Source organism: Vicugna pacos, chromosome 1 (genome assembly GCF_048564905.1).
Source record: "Vicugna pacos chromosome 1, VicPac4, whole genome shotgun sequence".
Taxonomy (NCBI): domain Eukaryota; kingdom Metazoa; phylum Chordata; class Mammalia; order Artiodactyla; family Camelidae; genus Vicugna; species Vicugna pacos.
In genome coordinates, this window is record NC_132987.1 from 4,084,472 (window position 1) to 4,097,265 (window position 12,794).

At 51.7% G+C, this 12,794-nt stretch overlaps 1 protein-coding gene and 1 long non-coding RNA gene across 4 annotated transcripts in view; one reads left to right on the plus strand and one right to left on the minus strand.

Moving 5' to 3' along the window:
* The window catches only part of BTD (biotinidase), a 31,903-nt gene extending 27,247 nt beyond the window's left edge, over positions 1 to 4,656 (plus strand). For all 3 annotated transcript variants that reach the window (XM_031677423.2, XM_015240134.3, XM_015240133.3), the window contains exons 3-4: positions 1,383 to 1,532; positions 2,092 to 4,656. In XM_031677423.2, the coding sequence (XP_031533283.2) occupies positions 1,383 to 1,532; positions 2,092 to 3,264 (1,323 nt within the window). In that variant the 3' untranslated portion in view covers positions 3,265 to 4,656. The remainder of the gene's footprint in view (positions 1 to 1,382; positions 1,533 to 2,091) is intronic.
* LOC140687739 (uncharacterized) lies at positions 104 to 3,182 on the minus strand. The gene is made up of 2 exons (XR_012062262.1): positions 1,131 to 3,182; positions 104 to 293 (listed from the first exon to the last, which is right to left on the minus strand). It is a non-coding gene; the product is annotated as an uncharacterized lncRNA (long non-coding RNA).
* Positions 4,657 to 12,794: the final 8,138 nt, after the last annotated feature.

The window sequence follows — 12,794 nt, forward strand, 5'->3', positions numbered from 1 at the left end:
GGACTTTCTCTGATGAGGCTTTATTGTAAAGACATAATGGAGCGCCAAAGATTTGTGTACATCACTCGTTCAGGAAGTGTTTTGAGCACCTGTACGCAGAAAGTCAGCACAGCTTTCTTTTTATTACCAAAAAATTGGGAACAATTCAAATGTCCGACAGTAGAGGATAAACTGGTGTCCTCTTAAGTGTAACCCACAAATGATATTTCTTATCTTTGGAGTCTTAATGTTCTGGAGTGAGAGAGTCAAGGCGGAAAACCACACGTCTGTTATGGTCTCAATTATACACACACCTATAGAGAGAGAGAGAAAAATAAAAATCACCAATATATTAACAGTACGCATCTTCATGATACACAATTATGAACTCCTCCTTTAAATTTTCTGTTTTCCAAATTTTTCTGCAATTAAACTTTTGAAGCTTTTATAACCAGGGGAAAAAATGATAAGAGTTTGCAGAGCATTCCAGAAATAAGTGACTCAGATTGCCTGTTATTTTAGATCACTCATCCTGCCCTGCCTGCCGCCTCCACCTCTCCCTTGCTAATGTTCCAGGGGCGATAGTCCAGGCTTGACGCTTTGAGCCTTGTCAGCCCAGAGCGGCAGGAGGGCGCGGCCGGGCCCTGCCCCGTGCATCTAGGGTTCTTGGTTTGCTGCTGCCGTCCCGGGGAGCCCGGGGTGTCTCCAGGTCTGGGAGGAGGACAGGGCTCGGTCAGGATTGCGATGGGAGCCTCCTCACTCCCAGCTGGAGAAACACCACTTAGATCAGGTCCTGGTTTGTATGCTGAAATCAATGCATTGACTTTCACCCACCAGCCTGGTGGGTCCCAGCCTTGGCTGCACGTTAGGGGAGCTTTACACAAACACTGTTTCCGGGACCCCACCCACAGTCTATTGAAGCAGATTTTTTAGTGAGGGGGCCCCAGGTTCACCCCTAAACAGAGTGGTTTTTTTTTTTTTCAGAAGTTCCCTGTCTGATTTAAGATGCATAGTGCAAATTGAAAACCACTGGACTCCAGGCAGCACGTCTGCTAATGAGCCCCAAATTCAAAGTCCTTTAGAGTCACTGCCACCCCCTCACCCCCGTCCCACTGCATCCCAACAACCCCCCAGACTCCTGCCCCTCTCACCAGGCTCACTCATCCCTTCCTCACTGACGAGCCCAGATACAGTCAGTGCTGGTTCCTGGGGGACTTGGTCTGTTCCCTCGGAGTCGGGCCGAGTGAGTCGGCTCCCCCAGAGCCGAGATCCCTGCCGAATCCAAACTCCACCTTTTCACCTCTGCTTCCTGGGACAGGGCTACTGCTGGATGGCTGTCGGGTGAGTGAGGGAGTAACTCCCATTGTCTGACCACAGACTGTCCGCTGGTGTTTGACTTACAGGGCGCACAGATCATAGTGTTCCCAGAAGACGGCATTCACGGATTCAACTTCACAAGAACCTCCATTTACCCGTTTTTGGACTTCATGCCATCTCCCCACTTGATCGGATGGAACCCATGCCTGGAGCCCCACCGATTCAATGACACGGAGGTACATGAGGGGACCAGCCTTCCTCCGCCACCTGCTTTGAAGGCACGCGGAGGTGAACCACGCCACTCACCAAAAACCAAGACGTGCTGAATGAGACTGGGAGGCGACCTTAGGGTCCTACAAATCACACCCAGGCCTCATGTGCTCCACAGGCACTTCCTTTTAAAAGATGTTTTTCCCTTTAAAAGATTTTGATTTCAATTTAGATGCCCACTAGCGGGCATAAGTGCCTTTTCCCCATCCTTTGGCCGAAGCAAGATGGAATTCTAAATTTTTGCCAGTCTTATGAAGGTGAAAAATGACACCTTATTTTAATTTGCATCTGGTTGTCACTCATGAACTTGAGCATCCTCTCAAATGTTTGTGGGCCATTTGTCTTTGTTCTGTGAATCACCTGTTCGTACCCTTTGCACACTTTCAGGACTGGTTATTTTTTTCTTATTGATTTGTGTTAGCTGTTTACATATTATGGATACACCACAGGTACTCTTCTATTTTAAAATTATAAGCAGAAGGCAGGGTTTAAAACTTCTGTCTATTTATACTGTTTCCCTGCCAGGTCCTCCAGCGTCTGAGTTGTATGGCTCTCAAGGGAGAGATGTTCCTGGTGGCCAATCTTGGGACCAAGCAACCTTGTCACAGCAGGGACCCAGGGTGCCCAAATGATGGAAGGTACCAGTTCAACACCAACATTGTGTTCAGCAGTAACGGGACCCTGGTTGACCGCTACCGCAAACACAACCTCTACTTCGAGGCGGCATTTGACACCCCCCTCGAGGTGGACCACATCATCTTCGACACCCCCTTTGCTGGCAAGTTTGGCATCTTCACTTGCTTTGACATCCTGTTCTTTGAACCTGCCGCCAGGCTGCTCAGGGACCCTGAGGTGAAGCACGTGGTGTACCCGACCGCCTGGATGAACCAGCTCCCGCTTTTGGCGGCTGTGCAGATCCAGAGGGGCTTCGCCACTGCCTTTGGCATCAACCTCCTGGCCGCCAACATCCACCACCCGTCTCTAGGGATGACCGGAAGCGGCATACACGCCCCTCGGAAGTCTTTCTGGCACCATGACATGGAGAGCCCCGAAGGCCACCTTATAGTTGCCCCGGTGGCCAAAAACCCACTGGGTCTCGTTGGTGCAGAGAGTGCCACAGGTAAAACAGACCCAGCCCACGGTAAGTTTTTAAAGATCTTGGCAGCTGGTCCGTACTCTGAGAAGGACGCTCAGGATGTCCACTGCGACGGAGCCACCGGATGGAACACGAGCACTCCTGCCACCTTCTACTCTGAGATGATGTATGACAATTTCACCCTGGTCCCTGTCTGGGGAAAGGAGGGCCACCTCCGAGTCTGCGCCAATGGCCTTTGCTGTCACTTACTCTACCAGAGGCCCACTCTGTCCAAAGAGCTATATGCCCTGGGGGTCTTCGACGGTCTTCACACCGTGCACGGCACTTACTACGTGCAGGCTTGCGCCCTGGTCAAGTGCGGGGGGCTCGGCTTTGACACCTGTGGTCAGGAGATCACGGAGGCCACGGGGATGTTTGAGTTTCACCTGTGGGGGAACTTCAGCACCGCCTATGTCTTCCCAATGCTGCTGACCTCAGGGATGACCCTGGAAACCCCTGACCAGCTCGGCTGGGAGAGCGATCACTACTTCCTGAGGAAGCGGGGCCTGTCCTCTGGTCTGGTGACGGCTGCTCTGTACGGACGGGTGTACGAGAGGGACTAGGAGGGTGCGGGGTGGGCTCTGGCCAACGCGGGGGCTGCCCCCTGGGTGGGCACAGGCCGAAGTCCGGGGCACGTGGGCCACCTCTCCCCGTCCCGGAGTCCCTCCTGGGCGCCGTTGGAAGAAGCAGGGAAACAGATTTCACCAGTGTCTCTTCCTCTTAAATACAAATTAGCAAGACACCTCTGGCATTCTTCTACTTGCGTTTCCACTTTCCAAGCCACATCTTCCTCCGGCAGGGCTTTCATTACACAATTGTTGTAAGAACTCAAACAAAAATAAATGTCAGTTTACACAGTCCCTCCCCCAACACTGATGAGGTATCTGACCAACCCAGGGTGTCAGCTGCTGGGGGGGTTCCAGGTGGAATGTTGGTGTGTTCCCCGGGGCCTGTGTGGCTGGTGGCTCCACGGCGACCAGGCAGAGCCCTGTGCGGGGTCAGTGCCGTGCGGGGGCTGCCGTGCCCTGTGGAGCCTGGCTTAGGGCTCTTCTTTGAGAAGCTGACTGAGGTCGTGGTGTTGCTGCCGCCCAATAGCCTGAGTTCACGGTTCGCTTTCCAAAACCTAGAAGGGCGGACAGCGGCATGTCTGCCTGTCAGCAGGTTATTGGTTGGTGTCTTACGTGCTTTCAGACTTGCTCAGTCTTGTTGGCGTGGGGACATCGGCAGAGAACACCAGGCTCGACAGAGATTCATTAAATATACTTAGCCTCGCTGATACTTACAGGAAAATGATGAGGGTCAGCCTGCCTTTGAGAAAGGAACTCAATTCTCTGGTCCAAGAACTGGTCCAGGATTCCTGCAGTCTAAACAAGAAGAGATGGCAGAGATGCTAATAGTGCTCAAGATCCTGGAAGAGGTAACACAAGCCCCAGGGAACACACCAACGTTCCGCTCCACTCAGGCATCCATTTCAGAGGATCAGCACCTGAGCAGCACTGAAGCCAATGGCAGCAGGGCCAGCCCCTCCTTTAATCAGAGTTCCTCCGACTTCGCATTCTGTGCCCAACAGTCAGCTCCCCCATGGTCAACTTCTCTCTTCAAATATGTATTATAATTCTTAGACCACACCACGAAATGACCCCTTCCGATATTCAGCAAATGCTCGGGTTGTGTCCTCTAGCGGTGAAAGCAGTGTGGAGAGTGAGGGGACTCTCACTTAGCTCGAGTATTCACCAGGCCTCGTTTCTCAAGACGGTGTTCTAACTGTGCTGCACCAGTCATGGACGTGAGCTGTACACGCTGCTCTAGACATGCATGGACACATGTATCTGGACCTTCTTTTCCCTTCAGTAAAATCCTGGGCACGGGATGGCTTGTTCGTGCCGAATTTGTAGGGTTAAATTCATTTTTCCAACATGTTTGTACCATTAAAAATTCTCATCTTTGATATAAGAGCACCTGTTTCTCAATATCAAGCAGAATACACAGCAGTCTCCTGGCTGTCGTGTGTCCAGATGTTGCTGGAAGCTGGCCGAAATATAAATATGTTCTTTGGGTTTTCTCGTGTTTTCCTAAACAAAATGTTGCCCGTTGAGTCAGCAGTCAGGGCTCATTAGGACTCAACGTGAGAAACGTGTCCCACCGCACAGGGGAAGGCCAGGGGTGCTGTTTCGTGGCTCTAAGAGGGGAGCTCAAGGCGCCAGCAGAAATGAGTTGACCTTTTGTCTCCATAACCTTTGGCTGCTCGTTTACATTTTCTGTTTTTTTTATATTTAGAGTTGGCAAGCTGGTACCCAAAATTGGCACCAGTTGTTTATAGTTAGATTAATATGTTTCAAAAATGATGTTTATTTTGATTCAAATCGCATAATATATAATTCAGTCTAGTAACCATTTGAAAGGCCGCAGCTGACACAGCAACACCGTCGGGACGGGAGGCTTCTGACCCTGCCTTCAGCCGGGGGTGTTTTGAATAAAGAGCCGAACAAGAATCACACACACACAAAAGAAAAATAAGTGTCAGTTTGTATTTCATACGCCCACAAAACCGGGGCAGCGTGGGGGGGGTGTTTTTCTTGTTCTTGGCGACCTGGTGACCCCCAAGATGTCTAGGAATTTCACAAGCCTCATTTTCTAGGGTAAGAAACAAAGTCTCAAAGCAGAGGCCACTTTAGAAAAGGCCGCCCTGGGGACCTTTCCATCACAGTCAGCCAGAATCCATCCAGAGGGACTGGTAACTCTGGCATCCCAAGGTCACTTTTAAAAATTGAAGGGAAACTGTTCTTACATCTGCCCCTCTGTCAGTAAACGGAAAGTGCCAGGCGGGACTCAGGAAGACTGGAATGAAAGTGTGCACCGCGGGTCTCATCCAGGGATCCCAGACACCCTCATAAATCACGCTCGCCTGGGGCAAGAGCCTTCGCTTGCCCAGCTGTGCAGGCAGGAACAATGCAGGCTCGCCCCAGTCCACCGCTGGGCTCTCTCTGCACATAGGTTGCGGGAGCCACCGAGGACGTGGGCCCACTCCTGTCTGCCATTTACCTGGTCACTCAACAGGTGCCTCTGGAGAGGCCCCCGGGGGCAGAGCAAGGACCTCCTGCAATATCAGCTGCAGATGCAAAATCATTCCATGTGCGAAGACCTTTTTTTAGGCCACTGGTTTCTGTATCATTTTTCTCCAACGTTTCAGTCACTTTGACTCTATGCCCAGTAACTGTGGCAGGTCATTTAAAATTTTTTTTTTCCTTTTTATTGAAATGTAACCTATCATGCAGGTCATTTTTAAAGCAGATCATTTATAGAGAATGGATAGTTAGCTTTCTGTGATTTTCCTCTCCAATGTTGACTCTTTATAGTTTTATCTCCTTTTTAAAAACAGTATGTGCATATAGATTAAATTACCCAAAGTAAAAAATGAAATTCTTTCCCCATCTCCTATCCTCTCCACCCCCAGCGTAGCCTTCCAGACCCTTTTCTGGCTTTTAGGCAGGATAATAAAGAGCAGAGATCCTAGAGTCAGGCGTACCAGGTTTACTTTCCTGGCCTCCCAGTTTCCCCTTCACTGTGGGCCTCGGCCTGTGCATTTGAACCTCGCTGTGTGCCAGTTTTCTCATGCATGTTAATCAATCAGCCACGTGGGAAAGAAGCAAAGACACACTGACTCACTGCCCTGCTCACAAAGGCCTGGCCTGAGTCACTCACGCCTTCCGGGAATTCTGAGGAACAGCTCAGGATTCCCGAGGAAGCCCTGGGAAGCCTCCCCTCCGGGCCGGGAAGGGACCTCTCCCCCAGATGCCAGCGCAGCCCTGCCGGGAGGCTCCGGATGTGGCTGTCCCCGCCGCCCACGCCGCCGCCCTGCCCTCAGCCCCAGGGAAGCAGAAATAATCTCAGAAATGCACAGCACTGCTTCCTGCCAAGATGATTCATTTTCATCAGCCAGAGAGAGAGGCCAGGCCCAAATACAGACTTGGTGGAGTAACCTCACCCCATAAACATTCATGAAGCACCTGCTGGATGCACATCCTGCCCTTCTGAGCAGAGCACCAAGACTTTCCCTGAGCTATCTTCTTCTGACAGTTTAGAACTAATTGCCCAAGAGATAGAAACAAGAGGGACAAGGAATAATGATTTTTACAAGAAAAAGTAATAGTTGCCAGGGGGAGGGTGTAGCTCAGTGGTAGAGGGCGTGCTTAGCACGCACGAGATCCTAGGTTCAGTTCCCAGCACCTTCATTAAAAAAGTAATAAAAAACCTAATTAACCCCCCTGCAAAAAAAAAAACAAAAGTAAACTTTAACAAGTAGTAGTTGCCAGACGACAGAACAAAGTGGAAGGCAGGGGGAAATGAGTAAAATAAATGATTTTTAGGGGAAAAAAAAAACCCACCTGTGACTAATGGCTGTGACATGCTTTTGTCAGCTGTGATCCTGAAATTCAGGCAGCAAACGGCAATCCTGACCATAACAGAGAGGCAGGAAGTCACATGTGTTTCTGTGGCCTCAGGCTGGGGGAGGTGGCGGGTCCGTGTGGTTTCTCACGCAGGTGCCGCCGTGCCTGTCTGCGTTTCCCCGTGGGGATCGTGAGAGGCACCCGGAGCCTCAGAAGCCCTGTTCTCTTAGAGAAGCTGAAGCCACCGCCCCCTGAGGGGAGGGCCTGCCGGCAGCCCGCCGCCCCGGGAAGCCCGCCTGGGCCGGCGCTGACCCACAGGTGGGCCTGCTCTGTGGTCCGTGGCCCCCACCCGTGGCATCACACGTGAGACCAGAGCAGGCACGTGGCCCAGGCCCAGCCAGGCCGAGGGCTGGTTGTAGCCATGAGGTGGCGGGGCCCGGAAGCCCTGCCCAGAGAGGGCCCGTGCCATTCAGAATGGCTCCAAGCCGTTACCCACTCAGTGAGCAAATGCTTTCTCCACAAAGTGGATTTATACGTGACACTTTAGTTTAACTAGCATGAAGAGTGCAGGAAGGCCCGGATTTAAAACAAAGGCTGACATGACATGAATCTGTGAGCCAGGCTGCTGTGGGGGCTTCGGTCTTCAAGTGCCTGTTTCCACAGGACAGATTACCCCAAACTTAGTGGCTCCAAACCGCCGTGAGTGCCCCTAGCTCACAGAGTCACTGAGGGTCGGGAGTCTGGGGGCGGCTGAGCTGGGCGGTCCCGGCCCAGAGTCTCTCGCGCGGCTGCCGTCCCGGTGTCGGCGGAGCTGCAGTCAGCGGAGGCTTCATCGGAGGTGGGGGATGTTACAGTGATCGCAGCCCCAAAGATGTGCCGCCCTCCTCTCCCCCAGCACCTCGGATCGCGACCTTATTTGGAAGTGGGGTCTTGGTGGATGTGATTAAGATGCAAGTTAAGATGAGGTCATACTAGAGGAGGGTGGGCCCTCAGTCCCCCATGACTGGTGTCCTCGGAGAAGATGGCGTTCGGACAGACACACCCACAGGGAGAAGATGGCCAGGGGATAACAGAGGCAGAGATGGAGGGGACGCGCCCAGGAGCCCGGGAACACCGAGGCGGGCTTGCTGGCAAACTCCCAGGAGCTGGAAGAGTCTGGGAAGGAGTGTCCCCTACAGGTCTCCCCTTGACCCTGGACTTCCAGCCTCCAGAGATGTGGGACGGTAAATTTCTGTGTTTTAAGCCCCCAGTTGGCGGTACTTTGCTGTGACGCCCTGAGACACGAAGACAGAGGCTCCCTTCCATGATGGCTTGGTCATGGGGCTGGTGAACTGGTGCCAGCTGCTGGCAGGGGGCTCTGTCTTCCACCACATGGACCTTTCGAGGGGCCATCTGGGCATCCTCAGGACGTGGCAGCCAGCTTGCCTTAGAGCAAAGGATCCGAGAGGGAACAGGGTGCAAGCCACAGTGTCTTCTATGACTCAGCCTCCACAAGCAAGATACCGGGTTTCCTAGGTCAGCACCACCCAACCTGGGAGGGGATGCCAGGCAGAGACGCAGGGAGCTGAGAATCCCAGGGACCACCTTGGAGACTGGCTGCCACCCCCTTGATCCAACTCCCGTCTCCCCTGCTGCTCACCTTCCTGAAGTTCACTGCCGGCACACCCCGCCCCTGCCTGCACCAGCTCTCACGGCGAGTCCAGCTCTCTGGTCCAGCCGTGGCCAGACCCTTGTGGCCAAGAACAGTCTGGCCTCGAAACTGTGGTCTTTGCTTGAAACGGCCTCTTCTGATGGGGAAACTTGTCCATCCTTTGATGTCCTTTCCATCACCAGCACTCTGAATCCTCTCCCACCCAACTGGCTGTTCCTGCCCCAGTTCCCTCCCACAGCCCCATCTCGCTGGGCCGTGATGTTTATCCAGGTCCTAATGTGAGCCACGCCTGGGGTGAGCGACAGCTCTGGGCTGGATGTGGCACCCGAAAGCCTCCTGCAGCCTTCTCCACCAGCCCCAGAGTAGGTTGGGTACGGCCATCTCGCAGTTGAAGAAACCAGCACAGACATGTCAGCCAGTCGTCCTAATGTGCAAACTAGCGCTGATGCTGGGATTCGCACCTTCTTCTCTGACTCCACGGAGACCCACCACCTGAGCACAGAGCCAGTGCGCTGTTTATCTTTGTATCTGTAGCTCCCAGCACAGCACTCTTGGCTTAGAAAATCTTTGATGCATATTGATTGATGAATGAATGAGTGAAGAAATTATTACTGGAGAGTAGGTTCTTGTCTCATCGCAGAAAGAATTCAGAGATGAGACACGAGGTCAAGAAAGTAAAGTGAGGACTTACTAAGGGATGGATAGCACACTTTTAAGGGGAGGGTGGGGCTCAGGTGAGCAGCTGCACTCAGTTTCTTTGACAAGCTGGTTACACTGGCTGTAAAACTTAATGGGCGGAATGTTCATTGGGGAGGGAGGGGTTTCGGGTCATATTCCCTTCCCAGCTCCACCTTCCTGAGGGAAGGAGGGATTTTTGTCCTTATTTAGTCTGGATGGGAAGTATCTTGGCACCTGTGCATGATGGGCACTTCTCATCTGCAAAGCTCATTTTATTGAAATGAGGGCATAATGAGCAAAAGGTTGTATTTCAATACTGGACATTTGTCACCCCAAAAGGAGTGATTTTTTTTTTCTAATTGAAGTATAGTCAGTTTATGATGTGTTAATTTCTGGTGTACAGCATAGTGATTCAGTTACATATGTGTATATTCCTTTTCATATTCTTTTTCATTATTGGCTATTCCAAGATATTGAATATAGTTTCCTATGCTATACAGTAGGAAATTGCTGTTTATCTGTTTTATATATAGTAATTAATTCTGCAAATCCTGAACTCCCAGTTTATCCCTCCCCACTCCCCTTCCCCCTCTCATAACCACAGGTTTGTTTTCTATGTCTGTGAGTCTGTTTCTGTTTGGTAAATAAGTTCATTTGTGTCGTTTTTTTTAGATTCCACATATGAGTGATATCATATGATATTTGTCTTTCTGGCTTACTTCACCTAGTATGATGCTCTCCTGGTCCATCCATGTTGCTGCAAATGGCATGCTTTTTTTTATATAACTGAGTAGTATTCCATTGTATAAAATATTCCACATCTTCTTTATCTAGTCATCTGTTGATGGATAGTTAGGTTGTTTCCGTGGCTTGGCTATTGTAAATATTACTGCTATAAACATTGGGATGCATGTGTCTTCAAGTCAGAGTTTCCTCTAGATATGAACCTAGGATTAGGACTGCTGGATCATAATGGTAACTGTATTTTTAGATTTTTTTAAGGAACCTCCATACTGTTCTCCAGAGTGGCTGCACCAATTTGCATCCTATCAACAGTGTAGGAGGGGTCCTTTTTCTCGGCACCCTCTCCAGCATTTATTGTTTGTAGACCTTTGAATGATGGCCATTCTGCCTGGTGTGAGGTGATACCTCCGAAATGTGATTTCTTCTAAGTCTGGAGGTTCCTGCTTTTCTTGGTCTGCTCAAGGACCCTCATGGTTTCCTGCCCCGTGGCCTATGCCCCCCTTTCCCTGCTCATATCCAGCTATCTGCCTGCTCTAACATTCCTCCCTCAAGGACTCTGGACCCTTAATATCTTTTGAGGGCAAAGAGTCAATGGCCCGTCTTCTGCACATGCTTCAAGCTGAGCAGGGGAGCTGCTGCCTGTTGGAGGTGGGGTCTCAGGGTTGTTGCTGTGGTGGGGATGGAGGAGGGCGGGTGGGAGGAGGCCGAGCCTTGTCCAGTGGAGGCTGACAGTCGTCATCTTCAGGTGGGATGGGCTGAAATCCCCAGTGTTGCATCATCTGGAGTTGGGAGTTTTCTGAAGCTGTGGGGTTCTTCTCCTTGGTGCCTCACAAGTTCTGATACAGCAGCTGTAATTGGGAGAGACTGAAATACATCTGAGTATAGTTATGAGTTATATTAAACATTATTGTTCTGAGTGTTGTCTGGTCCCTATGCTGGACTCCTCTTGCATGTAGTTACCTAACATTATGCTTTCATTGTGGGCTTTGGGGTCATTTATTTCAATCACAGGTTTTTCTCCTGGATAGTGGCGTCCCCCACGTCTTGGGTATTGACAGTCTGGTTGGTGTCTGTCACTCACTGTGGTCACTAAAAATTAGAGTGTGATGGCGGAATGTTCTATTATCCATCCTAATTTTTGTCCCAGATGCTAGTGCTGGTAAAACAGAGGCTGGCTTTGCCTAAAAGCTGAAATACCCTTCCCTCTGATCTGGAATAGGGTGTCTGGTTCCGAGGGTTTGGCCTCCCAGGGGCCCTGCCCTAGTCCCCCTTTCCTCACCGCCCTGGCTGGTACGTGGGAGCCCAGCGTGTTTTGTGTTAGCCCCATCAGCCCCCCAAGGAGGCAGGGAGTCCTAGAAGACGTAGGTCCCCTGGGGAGGCGTGGCTGTGGGGCAGGCCAGCGGTCAGATGACTTTGGCAGTGATATTTGTGGTGTCAGGTAGTGGACTCGTGTAAGCTGGAGCCGTGGCGACGTGAGTGATAAAGAGGACTGGAAGGATGGGTGTGGTTACAGGGGACCTGACCTCATGAAGCAGGGAAGCAGAGACACGGAGAGCATGCTGGACAGGGAGGTACTGGCGCCCGGAAGGGAAGTTATTAGCTTCCTTTAAGGTGATAGTTACAGGAGAGACAAACTTTTTGCCTTCTTGGGATTCCCTGACTCCAGACCTGTGGATCTATACGTTTTTCAATTTCTGGGAGAGTATTTTGGGCTGGACTGCCCATGTTTTGTATAATGCATGGTCTAGCCAAAAGGAGGCCTTGGTTTTGATTTTCAGGGCGAGTAAGAGTGGCCCCCAAGACTGAGAAAACCTCTTCCCAGTAATGGGCCTGGGCTCTCAGGCATGACGGGGAACTTGTGAGTCACAGGGGTCTTTCCCCAGGTGCCAGCGAGAGGCGTGGTGAGCTGTTCCACCTCTGGCCTTCCTTCTACCCCCATAACAGCACAGTTTCAGGGACAGCGTGAGAAGTCAGGACAGGGTAAGTGGCTCCCATGTCCACTAGAAACTGGACGAGTTTACCTGCCGCGCCAGTGGTCACCCGTGGTTCCTCCCATGCGACGATGCCTGTCTTCTCAGGAGCCTTGGGGGGTCCCGGGTCCCGTCAGTCAAGCACTGCCGTGACTGGCGTGGGGGAGTTTCCTCCCTTCGGAGCTGAGGGCTCTCGCTCCTCCAGTGGCCCATCTCTTTACAGAGTGGCCGTGGCCATGGCGTCTTGGGTGGAGGCTGAGCATGCCTTGGTTTCCTGGGAATTCCTGGCTCCACAGCTGAAGCAGGCTCCCTTTCCTGGTGGGGGTCTCCTGGGAGAACCCAGCAGGGCCCTGCAGGGCCGTCCCAGGACAGGCCCCTCCCCCATCCTCAGCTCCTCTCTGAAGAACCCAAGAGTCAGATGCTAAACCCACCACCAAGTGGGAGAAATTAACTACTTGATGATCATGAGCACGTGGCCCCCAGACCTGGCGCCTAAGGATTGAGCATCATTGACCGATCAGAATTGTGGACAGCTGGTCACAGACCCCCCGGGACGCCCCTCCCTCACCAGAGCCTTTAAAAGGCTCATCTGAAACCCCTCGAGTAGGGGGCGGGTTTTGGGCACGAGCCATCCGTTCTCCTTGCTCGGCCCAGCAGTGAAC